The 18,814-nt window shown below is 33.3% G+C and overlaps 1 protein-coding gene across 6 annotated transcripts in view; it reads left to right on the top strand.

The window, feature by feature from the left end:
* The first annotated feature begins 1,278 nt into the window (after nt 1-1,278).
* The window catches only part of LOC119835480 (protein AF-10), a 36,725-nt gene continuing 19,189 nt past the window's right edge, over nt 1,279-18,814 (top strand). For 4 of the 6 annotated variants that reach the window (XM_038360328.1, XM_038360326.1, XM_038360323.1 and 1 more), the window contains exons 1-13: nt 1,279-1,555; nt 2,619-2,755; nt 2,875-2,954; nt 3,270-3,434; nt 3,822-3,897; nt 5,282-5,403; nt 6,216-6,365; nt 6,834-6,924; nt 16,723-16,842; nt 16,951-17,031; nt 17,262-17,421; nt 18,174-18,363; nt 18,449-18,523. In XM_038360328.1, coding sequence (XP_038216256.1) covers nt 2,647-2,755; nt 2,875-2,954; nt 3,270-3,434; nt 3,822-3,897; nt 5,282-5,403; nt 6,216-6,365; nt 6,834-6,924; nt 16,723-16,842; nt 16,951-17,031; nt 17,262-17,421; nt 18,174-18,363; nt 18,449-18,523 — 1,419 coding nt within the window. In that variant the 5' untranslated portion in view covers nt 1,279-1,555; nt 2,619-2,646. The remainder of the gene's footprint in view (nt 1,556-2,618; nt 2,756-2,874; nt 2,955-3,269; nt 3,435-3,821; nt 3,898-5,281; nt 5,404-6,215; nt 6,366-6,833; nt 6,925-16,722; nt 16,843-16,950; nt 17,032-17,261; nt 17,422-18,173; nt 18,364-18,448; nt 18,524-18,814) is intronic. The other 2 variants (XM_038360324.1, XM_038360327.1) reach the window with 2 other exon arrangements.

Below are 18,814 nucleotides of genomic sequence, written 5' to 3'. Positions count from 1 at the left end.
TACTATGCATGACTTTATTTTTTGAGAGCTGCAACAGTAGTAAAACAAGAGGAGCTCGGTCACAAAATATAGGAACCATGGTCACTACCATTATCAATGTTCATGGCTTCACCCGGATATAAAGATTCCTTTGTTATCCCAAGGGGGTATTTTATCGGGAAAAAAGTATCCTATCACAAACAGGGTATGAGCTGCATACCCTGTTTGTATACCAAATTACATCAAAATCCGCTCAGTAGTTTTAGCGTGATTGACGGACAAACATCCAAACAAACAAACTTTAACATTAATAATATTAGTGTGAAGTATGATGTGACAAAGTGATTGTGTATAGTGAGATTAGAGTGATGTGATTTACAATGTTGTTCACTTTAGCTTGCCTGTTAAGTGATATATTGCAACCACTGTAGGTTTCACTTCGATAAATAATTAGTGCATTCGCAAAATTTTTTCACAATTTTATTTTAAAATATTTCTTGAATAGATCGTAATTATTAACCGTTGACAAAAATTATATGACAATTGGAAAAATAATCCTTCAAAATTGAAAAATATAAACGGAATACGGATTCACTTAACGTGGTATCATTTTAATATTAAAAATTGTACAAAAAAAACTGCAAAATACAATGTTTCATTACATAACATTTTGAAAAAAAAATATTTTTTTTTTGTTTTGGTACCACAAAATAGGTGTTTATGATGGCAAGATGAAAGACGAGACACACGACCTCAATCGTAACTTTCTCTCTCGGCTAAATTATCTTCTACCTTAAGCTCAACTCAAAACATACTTTAACGTCTTGTTTTTTTTTCAACGACATTGTTTTATTAAAATCCGTCCATCATTTTACAGCTCGTTTTTTGCCATCGAGTATATTTCGTGTGTTGGATTCGCAGACAGTAGAGTGTAGACAAAGATTTTTTTTCCTTCCATAATGGCAATAAAGACAAAGATTCATAGAGATTATTGTATACGGTTGGTAGTACTTTTGATTTTAAATCTAGCTTTTATGAACTGGCAACTTTCTGAACATTTACGATGCCTTACTTTTATAATTTTTCGAATAATATTTTTAAAAACAAAAAATATGTGCGAATATTTGATACTTAATAAGTTAATATTAAGCTATTAAAAAAAAATCAACATGAGAATTTTCAAATTCCGAGTGAAAATATTATTTTCATTTGTAGTCTATTACTATAGACAATCCAGGATTTGTAAACGCTTCTGCGCAACGCACCAACAAAACAATGTGAATGCAGTCAATCATTAAATTCAACATGGCTTGTTAGGGGAGGCAATCAATTATGACTTGTTTGTTGTTTTAAACAATTTTAGATGTCGAATATAAATTTTTTTCTGCTGTGATTATTCCAATTTTATTTTTTGTTTCATCAATGGCTTTCAGTTTTGTGTATTGACTTCGTTTTTTACGTTACCGCTCCGCGCAGGTGAGGTGTTATGCTTATACCAAATTGGAAAAAGATGAATGAATAAATAGATACCTGGATAATTTATACTACAACAATGAACGGATATTTTTTTCTCGTGGTAAATATGCAATGATTTGATGAAAGATGTATCTTCATGCTCATTGTACACGGTTCATTTTACATTCGAACCACTTCAAATTGTATGCGCATTGATTTGACGCTTTTATCGACCGCGCTAACAGTAAGATATACTAAATTTAATCCTTTATAAACTGATATGTATGTCCATTCATATGATATTTATGTTCCTTTCCTATAAAATCACTAATAATGTGCATTTACTTTGTTTACTATATATGTTCTTTTGGTGCATTCGATTCATATACATTTAAGTTTTCTTCGACATAATCTGCGCAGCTGTGATCCTGTGACCTATTTTTACCTATATTGATTTTATCATATGAAGTAAACAAGGTTATATGTCATACACACACAGGGCCAATTGTAACGAAATTAACTCATATTGTATTTCTTAGTGCTATATAATTTAAATCATTTTTATGCATTAATAAGTTAAGTGTTTATTACTACATCTCACCATGTGATCTATGTGTTTGCTTAATTTTCTTTGTATATGTATTAAGATTAGTACATATTTGTATACTTAGTTTGTGTAAAATGTATTTGGATTTTAAGCAAAAATTAACTAATGCAGTTATGGTTTAAATACAGGCCAACTGAACATCACACTTAGTATGGTAACTTGTACTACAACATTGACCGCAAATCTTTTTTAGTGGTTTTCTGTATTTTAAAGCACAATTCATGGATTATACGGATACAGCTTAACATTATATTTCTATAGATTGCTGATTATAATATGATATAACTAATAAAACACAATTTGAAGTGGTAATATTTCATTCATAGAAAGATAATATCTTGAATTCATTCATTTTGTGTCTAAATTTTTTTTTCTCATATACATTTGCTTGTCACGTAGAAACTGTATTTCATGGTTGGGTAATTATGCATTAATTTGCGCCTTAATTTCAAGATATAAGGTATTGCGAGGTTATTAATTGCTTCATCTTTTCATCAATGATTGCTAAGATCATTATTATTGCATTCATATTAGCTTAGAGGAATTTTGGTTCCTTGACAAAAAAAGTCATTTACAGGTTTTGAAGTAATAATGCTGAATTCAATATGAAGGAGATGGTAGGAGGATGCTGTGTATGCTCTGACGAGCGTGGTTGGCCAGACAACCCGCTAGTCTATTGTGATGGAAATGGGTGCACTGTTGCAGTCCATCAAGGTAGTTAAAATATATCTCTAGAATATTTGTCTTATATCTTATTTATGGAAAAAAGATTGAACATTTAACATTGTAATAACATTTTGATTGCTTTGTTAAAACTTGTATTCTTTTTTCAGCCTGTTATGGGATAATTGCAGTTCCCACAGGACCCTGGTTCTGCAGGAAGTGTGAAAGTCCCGAAACTAAAGGCAAAGTCGTAAGTTTATTCACTTTTCAAAATTATATTTTCTATATCTATATTTTCTCTGCCTTTTTGGTGCAGTGTTTACCTTACATATGTTCTACAAACAACCTTTGCATGATCTGGTTATTTATACTACAAATGATGCATTTCATACACATTTAACACAATTAGATGTATCAATATTGAGCATTATAGAGATAAGTACAACTTGCTAATAATATCATTCTTATTAGATGGATTAAAAAGTAAAACTACACGGTCCTAAGATGTTTTTATGCATTAAATTGTGCAGATTGTTGTCAATTTTATATTGATATTTGTTGTCAGAGATGCGAGCTTTGTCCATCCAAGTCGGGTGCTCTGAAGAGGACAGATACTGGTGGATGGGCTCATGTTGTATGTGCTTTATACATACCTGAAGTAAGATTTGGCAATGTAACATCTATGGAGCCAATTGTATTGCGGTTAATACCTCCAGAGCGTTATAACAAGGTACTTTGATTTGTTATTGTTTTCAATATTTAATACATAACTTAGAACATTTCCAAATAATTGAGATTATTCTATAAAAAAGTAGTGCCATAGAATGAGAATTAATTAAGAAAATCAGTATCGTCACTTGAAAATTACGTGATAATTTAATTAAAGATTAAAAAATTAATCATATTTTGAGCAGTTCGCCCTGGCTTCGCCTGTGGTACATATATTGCTTAACACCTTCCTCTATAAATGGGCTATCTAAAATTAAAAAAAATTTTTCAAAAAAAGATCAGTAGTTCCTAGGATTAGCATGTTATAACAACAAAACAAACAAACTCTTCTTCTTTATAATATTATTAATATCGATTTCCTAAAATTATTCTTTTCTGTTTCCTATAGACTTGCTATATCTGTCAAGATTTGGGAAAGACACATCGTGCAAATGCCGGTGCATGTATGCAGTGCAACAAATCTGGTGAGTACTTGTTACTGCTTTTGTTGGCCTTGTTGTTTCTATATAACTAGATGCTTGTCCCAACTCTGCCCAGATATAAAGACTCCTGTTTTATCCCAGGGGATCATTTAATTGGGATAAAAATCTATACTTATTTAGATACTATAGCCAGCTTATGAGCTCTCTGTATACCAAGTTTCATCAAAATCTGTTCAGTAGTTTTAATGTGATTAATGGACAAACATCCAAACAAACAAACTTTCACATTTGCAATATCAAGATATAATTAAATATGTATAAAGTTGTCGTGCCACAATGTTAGTTACCATAGTCATTGCTGAAGATCAGCTCATCAGAAATCGCTGGACCAATTGTCATGAAATTTTGTGCGCATAATATGTAGGTCTGAGAATCAGCCAACATATATTTTTCATACCCCTATGTGATATGAATGAAGTGCAACAGTGTTTGCCAGGGCAGCTAGCATATTCTTAATATTTAAAAATCCAGTGTCATGATGTATGTTCCCAATGAACTCTTCACCAACTCAACCGATTTTGATGAAATGTGGAATTTTTTGTGAAATTTGGTCCAACTTAAGATCCCAATAATTTATAATTAGCAATAATTTTAGCCACAGCCACAGCAACGCGTGGCCGGGTATGTTAGTATACATATATAATTACTTGATATGCTTGTAAGTTATGTTTTGACATGTATTTAGTTAAATATCTTGTCAAACTGTAAATAATAATTGACCTTAAAATCTCCACGTTTTCGAATACAATATTAAACAAAATTTGAATAATAATGTTCCCTATTGTACATTGAAAAGCATCATTCAAACATGTATTCATGCAAGTACTACAGTAATGTCAGAGCGCAAACCTCATATCAGATTTAAAGTTTGTATGGTATTGTCGTGTAAGATAAGAAAAGATCATAGTTGAAAATCTTATACATACTATTTATAGTTTTACATAAAAATACTGCACTTGGGTTAGGCTTTACTTGCTATCTAAACTTATTGAAGTTTTATTATATGTTCATACAACAGAATGATGGAAGTACAGATGTACTTTAAACCTATTGTGAAAATGGGATATGCAGGCAAACTACATGCAAGTCAGATTGAAATGGATGACTTCTTAGTAACATGGTTGATGTACAAAGGAGACAAATCGCAAGTGTATTAGAAACTAGCGTAGTGCTCTGACTTCTCCTGTGGTACAATTATAACCTGTAGCACCCAGGGATCACATACATATAGAATGGTGAAACATTTTAAAAATTGATCCAGTATCTTTTGAGATTACCACAAAGAAACAAACAAACTGTTTAGGTTAATATTATTAGTATAGATGTACAAAAATAGATTTGTATTTATTCAATGCATTGTCCTTAGGATGTCGACAACAGTTTCACGTGACATGCGCCCAGGCTCTGGGTCTTTTGTGTGAAGAGGCTGGTAATTATCTGGACAACGTGAAGTATTGTGGATATTGCCAACATCATTATAGTAAACTGGTATGTTGTGAATATTGAATGTATTTTGGTTTATATTAGATATGATTGTTTTACATTTTGTCTTATTTACTATTTAATTCTTATTGAAGACATAGTTGGTTTCTGAAGTTTTTTCTTGTTCATGTCTAATTATTGAACCGAGTCTAGTTATTTATCTCTTAGTTACTGACAGGAGATTTATAAACTTAGTTGTATACAATTTCAAAATTATTTATAAACATGATTTATGCACAATATAAATAATAATAATAACTGTCTTAGGGTGTCGCTTTGGTGGTATACGTTAAATTGTAGTTTGTTTGTTATTACTGATACAACTATATCAGCATATCACGTGTCAGCCAAATCTACAACAATTATAAAGCATCTCAATTATACAAACAAGCACTTAATCAAATTGCTAATAATTAGTATGATATGAGTACCACATAGTCTTGTTGATAAATTATCTATAATTTTGTGCTATTGAAATAGAAATAGAGCTATGTTGATAGAACTAATGCACTGCTATTTAGTAGTTACTAAATAGCGATGATTGAACTATAATAGAAGACACGGATTATGTTAGCCCTAAAGCTTAACTTATATTACATGAAAAAAAAATTAACAGTCAATTCCATTCAATCACCGAAGCCCCTAGTAATATTATTGGCGTGAACGATGGAGATATTTGTTACATTAATAAATTGATCGGCGAAACTTACATAGCCATCAAAGTCTGCAATGATTTTAATGACGTCCGATATATCGACCGACGAAGTTCCTAGCAACATGTATACAGTCACGTTATTCACGGCGTGTTAAATGTGCAGAAAAAGGGCGGTAATGTGAAGACCATACCGCCGTACAAGCCAGTGTCGCACGATAGCCAGTCGAGTGACTCGAGCGGCGAGAAAGAGGGCGACGCGTCGCCTATGGCCACTGGTAGCGGCACTCCCACGCACACTGCCAAGTCGAAAGGGGTATGTCTGGGTATCACTTACCTGCTTCACACTTGTATAAGCATGAACGTACCTATACCTACCATATGGAGTATCACACCCGAATTATTTCAAATTCTACTCAATTTGTTAGTCGGATTTCGTGTTGTACACACAGAGATGTAACTGTGTGTGTGTGTGTGTGTAGTCTATTCCAATTAAACAAAAATCAAGCGTGTTGTGATGTACTTGATTTGAGAGAGATGCGCGGGGTTAGGGCGTTCGCACGTGCGGGGGCTGAGGAGTGTCGCTTCTATATGAAACATCATTATATGTACTTGGTAGCACTTGAATATTGGGGAAATTTCCAACTACCCTCATGTAGTATGGTCATGTTTATTAAAGACAGTCCCGTGTAATAATAGTGCATGATCGTGTGTGTTATGTTATATGTTTGTGGTGAGAAAATTAAATTTGTTGCATGGTGTTAATGTGACCATTTATTTGCAGCCCGGACGGAAGACTTCACATTCATCGTCGGCTTCTAGTAAGGGTGCGCCGAACTCCGGTAAAACCCCCTCGCACACGCCTCAGACGCAAGGTGAGCGGTTTTGTTTAATAACCGATGTTTGATTGGATGTATTTTGGTTGCGGAAGATGGATCTCAGAGCTTTGAACAAAATGGCTTCCATCAAATTTTATTTGTCGGCGAAAATATTTGCATCACATAAATTTTAGCACCATTCTTTTACTAATTTAAGCGTGAAAAAGCCAAGAACATCTTCATATACCAAACAATTTCTTATACGCTTTGTCCATTGAATATTGTGTTCAGTTCTTCAAGTAATGCGCTGACTTTAATATATCTCTCCATTTTTTTGAACGGCAGCATATTTTTATAAAAAATTATAAAGATACGTTATAGTTATTTAGATGCATAGATATGTATTGCATATATGGGAAAACCATGTTTTTTATGTCATTATCGACATTGGAGCTGGTGGATAGCCAGATGATAAACGTTACTACTGCCCATGAACATTTGGAGAGGCGTAAATGCGATTGCCTTACGCCTCCACCTATGGATTGCTGACTTTAAATTAGAAAGGGTTAAGAAAGGGTCGACAAGAGAAATAATGGAAAGGACTGGTAGGAGTTAAGAAAAGGATGTAGGTTCCCCCACACACCGAACGAAACACAGTAGCATGCTGCTATTTCGCGCGTTTTCTGTGGAGGTAACTTCCCCGGTGATCGCTGCCTCAATTCGTGCCGAAGCATGCTCGACTCCTACATACAATCATTTCATCATCATCATCATCATCGGCCCATGTATGTTCCCACTGCTGGGACACAGGCCTCCTATGAGGGTTTAGGCCATAATCCACCACAATGGCCAAGTGCGGGTTGGCAGATGTCGCATATCTTCGAACTTTTTTGATACTTGGACATGCCGGTTTCCTCACGATGTATTCCTTCACCGTTTTAAGCAGTGGTGACGTTATCCACATGTACAGATAAATTGATTGAAAAATTGAAAAATTGAAAAATCTATTTATTTCCTGCACGCTCGCCCCGGTCTTGAACCTTGATTTATCGATTTTGAAGTTCGAGGTTCTCCACTGTTTTTTCATTTTCACAATCATTTACTTATACGGTATAAGTAAATGATTGTATGTATGAGTGTCTGTCCCACTGTGGACTGTCCAAACTTTAATACGTTAAACTCTTACAATATATGGAGACTAACGGGGTTAATGTGACGTAACGTCCTCCTTTAAGCAGGACAAACTCCGATGTGGAAAATTATGGAGTTGTTATTGGTAGCCTAGCGCTAAACCGTAATTTTCCCTCGCTGGCATTAGTTCCGCTTTAAGATGTCATGGTAACGCCCCAGGAGTAGCCCCAGGAGGGTAGATGAAGTAACAATTTTATTTTTATAGACAAAATAAGCTCAATAACTACCACTCAATATCTGACGTATTTAGATTGATTTTTATGTGAATTATTTTTAAAACAAGGCGCTATTTTTCTGGGGCTATAAACTCATATATATGTTTTTTTAATAATAGAAACATAAGCAAATAACATTGTCTGTATTTCCCTATATTTTTTAGTTTCTGATATCCTTATATTTTTTAAAGAAAAATAATGATATATGTAGAATGTATGTAGAATAACTATGTACTGCAGTAACATTATAGGTAGTTTATATTTCACATTGAAATTAATAATGCCGGAGTTAAAATGTATTTATATAATTATAATCTGATAAGTTTATTAATGTTTAACAAATTTAATTAAAAAAAAGTAATTATACAAGGTTAACGTAAGGCTCTTACTTGATAGAATCATAGGTGTCCTTGTTGGTTTAATTCATTTAGGGTCCGCTTAAAATAATACCGTATGCATACTCTTATATTAATGCCAATAATCTTTAATATACCGGTGAGAGACAAGGACGGACAGATAGGAGAATTTTTTGCAATGCACTTAATTTTTTTAAGATGTTATACACATGGATAATGGTATATAATTCTTCGATCATTAAAAAGTATTGGCGTATCCAGTTCTTTATATAATCCTATACCAAAACGAAATCTTAGAACTGTGGTCAAACGTGTTTTGCAATATTTAAATCAAAAGAAAAGCAAAAGTTTTTTGACACAACTTTATGGTGTATTCACCAAACGTACCAAATCAATAAATCTTGAAGGCATCGGTCTATTAATCATCAAAATAAGTTCAACCTTATTTCAAGGCACCAAAACCTTACCCTGGGTAGACTTTTGGTGACGACATTACTTTGAGGCTGATTGTGTATCTAGTCGCTATTAATGATCGAAGATAAACGTAATATGATATGTGTATCTCTCGCTAAGTCGGTACGTGTCGGATTATATATTGTAACCCCGGTAATTAGGTTGTTTGTATGAAGCGCAATAATTAGCCCCGGGTTAAATCACTCGGCTTGTAAAGTGAAGTGGGATTTTGCGCTTAATCCCTGCGCTATCATCTTATTTCCGTTTCATTGGGGATCCGAATCTAGTAAGTACCAAGTACTTATTCAAACACGCTGATAAATGAGTGTTAAAGTGTTCATTTAAAAAAGATTAACTCTGAAGCGGTGGAAATCCATTAAACGTGCAAGCGCTTTGAAAGTCAAAAATAAAAATTGAATACGCGTCGAGTTTGAAATTTCGTAATAATCGCGTAAAATCAAAGAAGAGGAGCGATAATTTAGGGCGTTTACAAACGAGTGCTGAGCCCCTCCTCTATCGCCCTCTGAACACGCCTGATCTCTCTATTCGCCCCTCCCTTAGTCACAAAACAGATCGCAGCTGAATCCTAAACATTCTAGTCTAGCCCTTCAAGCACTGAGGTGGACGTAGCGTAAACCTTAATCCAAATTTGAGTGTCGCGATCGAGCTTTCAGTGCGAAACAGTGATGATGGATCTTTGTGATACTATTGAGGAAGGTAAGATAAAACGTTTAGTATTTGTTATATTGATAATGACTACAGTATCTATATGTTATTTATAAGAATAAATAACATGTAGAAAAAAACATTTAAAATAAATGAATAATCAATAAGCCGCTCGGAAGCTCGTTTTTTTTAAACTTATTTTAATTATATCTTAATTAGATCATCATTTTATTTTTTTGGTTTTGACTTTTGGGATTGTTGGGGTTGACTTACATATTATAATAGCTTCCATTTAAATTTTTCGATATTTTTCAAATTAAAATTGTCTGACAAATATTTTAAATTTTTAATTAATTGGTATTAAGCGGAATTTATACGTACATATTACATAAAATAAAATAATCGAAGTATTTTGATGCTGAAGCGGCCGTGGAATTCGATACCGCGGTTCGGCGTTCTTAAGTTTTCATTTGTATTTTTAATAGGGAATTTTATCATTTAATCGTCTTGACTCATAAAAGAACTATTCTAATCTATAATTAGCTAAAAATGCAAACTTCCCGGCAAACTTTTTTTTAAGTATTATAGTTTACGTGTATCATTTGCATTTGACAAACTATTAACGCTTTTCGTCTTCTTTTTTTAAATATGTACTACGGTATAAGGATGGATATAATTTGCACATATTTTTTGACGGTAAACATTTTTTGTATGATAATGTATTATATAATGGAAGTTATGCCAACAACACAAAAACGCCTAGTGAAGATTGGACTACTTGTGACTAGTAGGCCTAGATAAATGGCAAACACTACTTATCTATTCGTTTTCTATAAACATTTACGACTTACAGTCCGGTCAACAAATTTTGTACAAATCATCCAAATCCAGTAGAAATTTTCAGAAATTAGTATTTTCTTGTGTTTACGCGAGTATTATACATTTAGAAATTAAAAATTAAATTAAACTTTTTAACGGATTTTAAACGCGATTTATTCATTATATTATTAACCCGACGTTTCGAACACTTTACAGCAGGCGTGGTCACGGGGAGACTGAAACGTTACCTATATACTGGTAATAAATAAAATGAATTATCTAAAACTAAAACAACAAAAAACTAAATAATTAATCCGTTAAATAAAATATTTACGATAAATATTTTTTAAACCCTTATTAGCCTTTTCCTATTGCTTCTTTTTGCTCTTCGGATTCCATAGAACAAGCGGAATAAATAACTTAATTTTTCTATCTCCAACTGATTCTTCATATGATCTAATCTGAATATTATACTATTCTATCTTTTTTCGAAGCAATCAACTCAATCATTTGCCTAAAATGTTTGGTTTCTGCACATATTAAAGCTTGTATTTCATTCACTACTACCTATTTATATACAGACGCCTCCTTGGTACAGTGGTAAACGCGTAAGCGTAGAACCGAGGGGTCCTGGGTTCGATTCCCGGTGGGGACACTAAAAAAAATGTCTCGGTCTGGCAGAACACAGAAGGCTGATCACCTACTTGTCCATAAAGAAAATCGATCAGTGAAACAGATATATATCATCTGCCCCATACCCCAGTAGGGGACACGGGACTTCACTATTTATATATTCAATAATTTCTTTATGATAGTTATCTAGTATCGCTTGCGTTTCTGTTGATTTAACATTTTTAGTCCGTTTCATATTTCAACGTCATGTGAAACAATATCTATTATTGTTACATGAATAAGCATGTTTTAATATTTTTTTTTATTTAATTACTACATAAACCAAAAATGGTACAAATTGTATAAGGAGTCCATAACGAAATAACGTTTTGTTTATTTATTTATTTAATCTTCAACAAAATTGTACAAAGAAGAAAGCTCAAAAATAACATGGGCTTACAGAACAAAGAGCACAATACGTTGGGCGGCCTTATCACTTAGAAGTGATTCCTCCAGGCAACCAGGGCAAGGTAACAAGTATAATGAGAGTATAGGTGGGACGATAATTATATGTTTATGGGCGGTGGTAACGCTTACCACCAGGCGAAGCACCATCTCCATTGCCGATGGTGAAAAAAAAAATGGAAAAAATAATATTTTGAGTATGAAACGTATTAAACTTTTTAACCTTTAACCGATAGCTGATTTTTAAAACACTTTACATTTACTTGCTATATCTAAAAACGAGCAAATAGAGTTAATTCCTATAATATCAAAGAAACTGTTCTCATTCTAAATGTATCTTATTTAGAATTAGCAAATTACTCGTGACTGTATTGATTGTAACTGTTGTATGGCCTGTTACTTGTTATTCTAACTGTAATGATTGGAGTTATCTAACACTTGTGCTTTTATGTTATTTTTATTATTAGACTTTTTACTTGTTAATAAGTCTTTAATTTCTATACTACTTTATATTCTATCTAAATAATTTAAATCGTCTGAAATAAATCTCAATGAAAATTAAAAGTAAATATTAATACTTGTCTTACTTATCTTTATTTATAAAATAAGTTTGAAATATTACAATACTTTACAGAATAATAGTTTCTATATAACAAACCCACCTTATCTAATATAAATCTAACCTTAATAAACATGAGAGAGTAATAACTTGAATGATTTGTAAATTTAATACCGTCGCAATTTTTATTCAGAAAATTCAATCACTCTGACCGCCACATTGAATGTCATGTTATGAAATTACAAACTCGCAGTACATGAGGGCTGATTTTATATCAATAACATGGGAATATAAATCCGTTTGAAAGTAGTTGAGATATTGCGATATTTTAGTTATTACTGAATGTACAAAATACTTTGAATGTATTCATTCGTCTACGGTTTGTAATAAATTCCTTGTCATGTAGATAACTAATTTCAGTTTTTTTTTTATTAAATCTGTACAGATTAATAAAGCTTATTACTCAATAAACCAATTACACGATGAGAAGTACTTGGAATATTTAAGTCACTAATTAACAACAGGACAGCTTTTAGGCAACAAATGAATTTTAATCCTGTTCGTTAACAGGATTAATTTATCGTTATTAACTAGATAAACAGATTGATCTTGTTTATTGCCGCTTTTTTTTTTTGCTGTTGAAATGATCTCTCGACTCAGCGGTAGCTTTACAGAAAATTACAACTTAAAAACACTTGTCAAAGTCTACATGAATGTTTTTTTTTTTTTTTTGTTTGACTTTCTGTGGTAGATAGGGTCATACGCCGGTCTTACGCTACGCGTGCCGTAAGGGTTCGAGTTCTATAGTTCACTAGCGGCACAAAGAGCAAGTGTTCTCTTTGTGCCGCTAGTGAACGAACGGCTCTGTAAGCAACCGATCATCATTATTTATATTTTTTATTTTTTAAGGTGATTCATAAAAAAATCAAGTAATTAAGTAAAATTTAGGACTTCTTTAAAAAAGGCCTTGACTCTTATAATTTTGCCTATCCAGACCTGTATAAAGAAGTTAAAAGGAAAAGTATCACACTAAATTAGGATTTACAACTTTTATGAGTAATAGTCTATTAATTGTGCTTTAGGCGAATATTTAACTCGATATAAATCACGATAGTCGATAGATATCACTAGGCATATATAACTTATATTTGTCACCAAGCATCGTCAAACGCTAGCCGGATTTTTAATGATTCGGAAGATTTGCATGAGAGTTAAATTGGTGGCCATTTTTACTTTTAGATAGAGCATGGTGTGAAAGTCTCGGTCACATGATTGTTTCATTATTTGAGTCAATTATTAAATTAGTTTATTGATTAAGAATATACATGTCCATCGATTTTGAAAAAAATAGATTACAAGTTGTTTATGCACTTGTTGCGTTTAATTTTTTACACGCTTTTCTATACTTGTCTTATTGTTTCAAAGTACGTATGTACAAGAGTCTCCGTGGATGTAATTAGAAATATTTGATATGCAAAAAAATTACACTAAATTTTAAAGGCTGTTTGGAAAAATAAACAAGACGTTGTTAAAATTGCAGTGAACCAAGTATTCAATAATATTATGTGAAAAAACGTTTAACGTGAATATCCTATCCTACTAATATTATAAATGTGAAAGTTTGTAAGGATGTGTGTATGTTTGTTACTCTCTCACGCAAAAATTACTGAACCGATTGCAATGAATTTGGTACGTAGACAGTTGGACTACTGGAATAACGTATAGGCCATTTTTATACCGATATTCCTACGGGATTGGACTTATGTGGAGCGCAGCTAGTTAATGTATAAACCTCAAATGTTATTTTGCTAATTTTGTAATGTCCAAGTGATAACGACACCATTATTAAATTAGTAAATATGACATGAACTGATCACGTGTCGCTTAGCATTTGTTAATTCCCGCGCATTCGGCCACACTCACGGTAATATTGCGTTGGGCATTTGTCAGTGTGAGTTAGCTTCTATACATTATTATTCATAGTTGGACGGTTATTTTATTCGTTAATGACATGGAAAAGCGATATCGTTAAAAAACTTAAGAGGCCATTTATTTAATGAAGCCGAACGAGCGAAAAAATAAACATTAATTTACCTTTATTTTTATATTCTCAAAAAAGGGTTGCTGACCTTTGCCTTTTCTAAACAAATAAAAATATTTTTAAAGCGAGGATTACTGTTTGGCTAAATCTGAGACGAAATAGATCCTTTATTATGGAATTGAAGTACATTTATATAATTTAACGTTATATAAATCTGAATGTTCGGCAAATCGTATATAAAAAAAATATTAATTTTGTTTGAATACATTTCCTTTGTTAACATTAACGTAAAAAAAAAATCGCCTGAACTCACTTTTCAGCTAACTAATTTCTACTAGAAATTATACACCTAGGATGGAATTTTGGTGCGAAGATTTCATATAGCTCTTAAATAATTATAAAAATTACTTTATATCGCCAAGTAGCTGTCAGATCTTGACTGAAATCAATTTTTGTGACCTACACAATCAACCATAATATACTCACTTAAAGCGTATGACGTATTCAGCCTTGTTTATGTATTATATTAATAGATAGAATCTATTTCTATTTGAAGGTTTGCGCTGGTTTTTACCGCTCGTTTCTAAATTAACTATTTGAAAGCCTTTTCATACTTTATGTGTCATTTTAACGGATGGATTATAATTTATGCAGAACATTATTTATACCGAAATTAAATTACTGTAAAAATTAAAAAAAACTTAACGCAAGATGTTTATGTTTAATAGATATTTAACGTTTAATAATGCATGTAACTACTGTTTATTGTTATGATAAAAAACGAAAGTACATAAATAATACTTTAGTATAAAGCTATCCTTCTTACACAATTTCATATGACAATTGTTTAAATACGATCAGTGGATTAAGACAAAATACCTATTAAGAAATAAATCCTCGTTTTAAATATTATCATTTTAGATTCTTATTACTATCTAATGGTTTACATGCACATCAATATGTCCAATGGTAAAATATAACTAACAAAATATAGTCGGGTAGCTGTGCCTCGCGGTTGCACCCGCGGCTAGAAAATGTCACCCCCTACTCGGGTTGATTTCAAAAAGAAAAATAACCCCGCGGCCTCGCTGCGGAATCATGGCATGGCGGCGCTCTCGATAGTGTTAGCCATTAAGTTTTTTAATAATTATGGCAATTATATACACAAATATGAATATTCTATTTTATATTATTATTTATATAAATATTCATTGTTCCTGACTAGTTTGGTAATTGTTTTCGCATAAAAGTTACACAATGCTGTCACAGGCTTTCATTTAAAACGCATTACAAAATAAAAATAGTCAATTGCGATTTGAACCGCGGTAAAAATAGGCTGATAAGCAAAAAATGTTGTCGCTCATACAGTATAAAAACGTTACCTAGCTTAGATTTTTTTATTATGTGTTGTATAACAATAACGGATAAATACATCAACTCTGAAAATTTTAACGTTCTAATTATCTACAGCCCGGTGACGAAACTACGGACACAGACTGACAAACATACGGTTAGCGACGTCTTAAAAATAGGGTCCCTTTTTACCCTTTGAGTTCAGAAACATAAAAATCACAAATCATCAATATACCACAATGTATTATCTTTTTCGGGTAACACTGGCGGTATTCCACACTGATCACAGACTACAGACCGTATTCCGTCTTATGTGATAATCGTCATTATTATACGTGCAGTCAAATCATACAATATATTTATCAAATGTTGCTTATGTCTTATTCTGATGTATAGACAATATAACTGTACTGTTTCATTAAAATGCATTCTGTTGATTTTGCGTGAAAGAATTCCAAACATTCATCCATCTATCCACACTAGCTTTCACATTTGTAATGTGAATGAGATAAGATTAGTATGATGTCATTGAGAACCCTCCTACCGGTGAACGAATTTAAGATCCACAAGCTGACTAAATTATGAATTATCTTTAATTCTTTTAATAAATGTAAACGTTGCATTTGTGTGAATAACTCATAAGATAAATAATCACTTCTATTAATTTTTATTTCATCCAGACAATAACAATCTATATAGCTTTATGACCGTGATTTTAAAGTGGCCCCAGATGGAATTTTTTTATATGTGGATAAAATAATATTTTTATGTTCACAAAAACTCATGTAAAGATCAAAAGCTCGAAAGTTTCTCAGTAATGTGTATTAGAAAAATGCAGATAGAGAGAACTGACAAATATAGAAATAGTTTTATTAGTTTTTTTTTTTATATAATTATAAAAATACGTTATTAACATAACAATAAGTTTATTACAGTTTTATAAACTGTTATAATTGCTTTTTAGTTTTTAAATTTGCACCTTATCTTTTATTTTATGTGTGTTACTGTGTGGTGTATTTAATTAAATTATTTTATTCTACTCTTATGCTTAATTAATGTATTACATTATAAAATGTATGTTAAAAATTACATCAATGCTGGTTAATGAGATCCATGGGTAATTAGATAAGAAGAAGCCCTCGCCAAACCGTCGCGGTTCGTCTACCGGCGAGACGGGCAACGGCAGCAAGTCCAACACTCCTACACCATCGCCCCAACACAGCACGGATACACAGGGGCAGAAAGGTACATACAACTAGGGATCTACTCAAATTCTGTATATTCCGATTTAATGCTTTTTCACATATATCATGTGAGATTATATTCAATAATTCTCCTCTCTCTCTCGTGTAGAAATCGGCGGAAAGAGTAAAACTAGCACACCGGCACCGTCTCCTCAGCGAACTCCAGAGCCTGTGCAAGAACAGACCAAAGGTTAGCTTTTTCCTTTTTGCTTCCTTTTTCTTAATATATTGTTAAGTATATGCAAGGTTCGATCGACACAATCTCACAAATTAGACCAGTTTGATCGATCCGGTTGAAACATACAAGCTACAAACGTAAACCTATCGGCAGACAAACACGGCAGAACACAAAAAATGATAAATAGCAATAAGCAAATAAATAATTGAAGGACCAGATATAATTCGTGACGTATGTCCTAGCCTCTGGAAGCACCACACCGGGCGGCACCAAAGTGCCGGCGCCCGCCGCGTCGCCCAACGCGAAGCCGATGGAACCGGTCGGCGTCATCAGCTCCGTCGCGTCCGCCACCGCCACCGCCACCGCCGGCACCGTGTCCACGATCACCCCGCCGCCCACCAGGTATGATGCCACTCTTGAATTGAGAGGGTAGGGGAACGTTTGATGTTCGGTGTGATTGGAGTCGAACCACAGCGGGCGCAAGACCCTACAGTGTAGAGATTGAATGTACAATTGCACATGTTTCAATGTGCAGGTAACATCCACAAATTATCTTAAACACTCACCCTTTCTGAGACTTCCTAATAATTATAATAATAAATTCTCTTCGGCGGATCGTTTCCAATTATCTCGCACTAAGTTTAAAAAAGTTTTATCACAGCTGATCTGTTAGGAAATATAGAAAACACAGAATCACTACATATACATACCTATACTCACTTACGCACTCACACATACCTACACACTAACTCACTCAACACAAAGTCACTCACTCACACTCACTTATACTGCAATTATATCGGGTATGTCAGATTCTTCACTTGGAACCTTATTTTTCGATTTCTTTTATTTTAGTTGTTTATTGTTTTTTCGTTTTGTTCACACACTGTATTGAATAGTTAATGGTGTACCTTGTTGTTGGCGTACATATTTGTATAAGGAACTATTTATTGTATGTTTAGCTGTAAGGTAACTTTTTTAATAATAAAATAAAAATACATATGGCACAGTTTAAACATTGAACAGCATTGTTTTAATTTTCCTAAAAAAAATGTAGGTTTAATTTGTTATCATAACTGAATTGTGAAATATGAAATGTAAATGCTATATACTTGCGTTAATGCTAAATGTACAAAACACATACCGTTTGTCAGCGCATCGTCAGCGACGTCGGTTGTGCAAGTGGCGACGTCGAAGCCGACCTGTTACCCGGAGTCGGTGATAACCAACACGGACGCGGTCGAGACCAAACAGACCAAGAAGCGCAAAGCCATGTCGGCGGCCAACACGCCGACACCGACCGACTACACGCCGACACCGCCGCCGCAAATCGCACCGCCGCCGGTAAGCGATTGTAGTGTTAATCGGTGAATCAACACGGTTTCAGGATTAAAACTCAAACTTGATTTGCACCATATCATGTTGGCAGTCAGCTGTGGAGAAGGAGCCAAGCACAAGTGCCACGCTGATCCACCAATGCGATGATCGTATATCGTCCGCTACTGTGCGTAAATGATGTTAATACCATTTCAAAATTTTTACTGTGTGAATTTTTCAAGTGCGGTTCTATTGCGTTCAACAATAGATATAAAAAAATGTATTTTTCCCGATTTTGTCAAGATATTATGAATTTGCCGAGCGGAAAACGAGACGATATCAAAAGCTGTATACAGTGCAGCGGCACGGCGGCAGGCAGTGTCATCCACCATAAATAAGTTTAATTTTTACATAATTTTGCACACTTTAAAAATTCACATGCATGTGCGACTTTTTGTTTTGTAAACAATTAGATTAA

The sequence above is a fragment of the Zerene cesonia genome, chromosome Z, assembly GCF_012273895.1.
Source record: "Zerene cesonia ecotype Mississippi chromosome Z, Zerene_cesonia_1.1, whole genome shotgun sequence".
Lineage (NCBI taxonomy): Eukaryota > Metazoa > Arthropoda > Insecta > Lepidoptera > Pieridae > Zerene > Zerene cesonia.
Note: the sequence above shows the minus strand (reverse complement) of the source record. Positions and strands in the feature narration are given on the sequence as shown.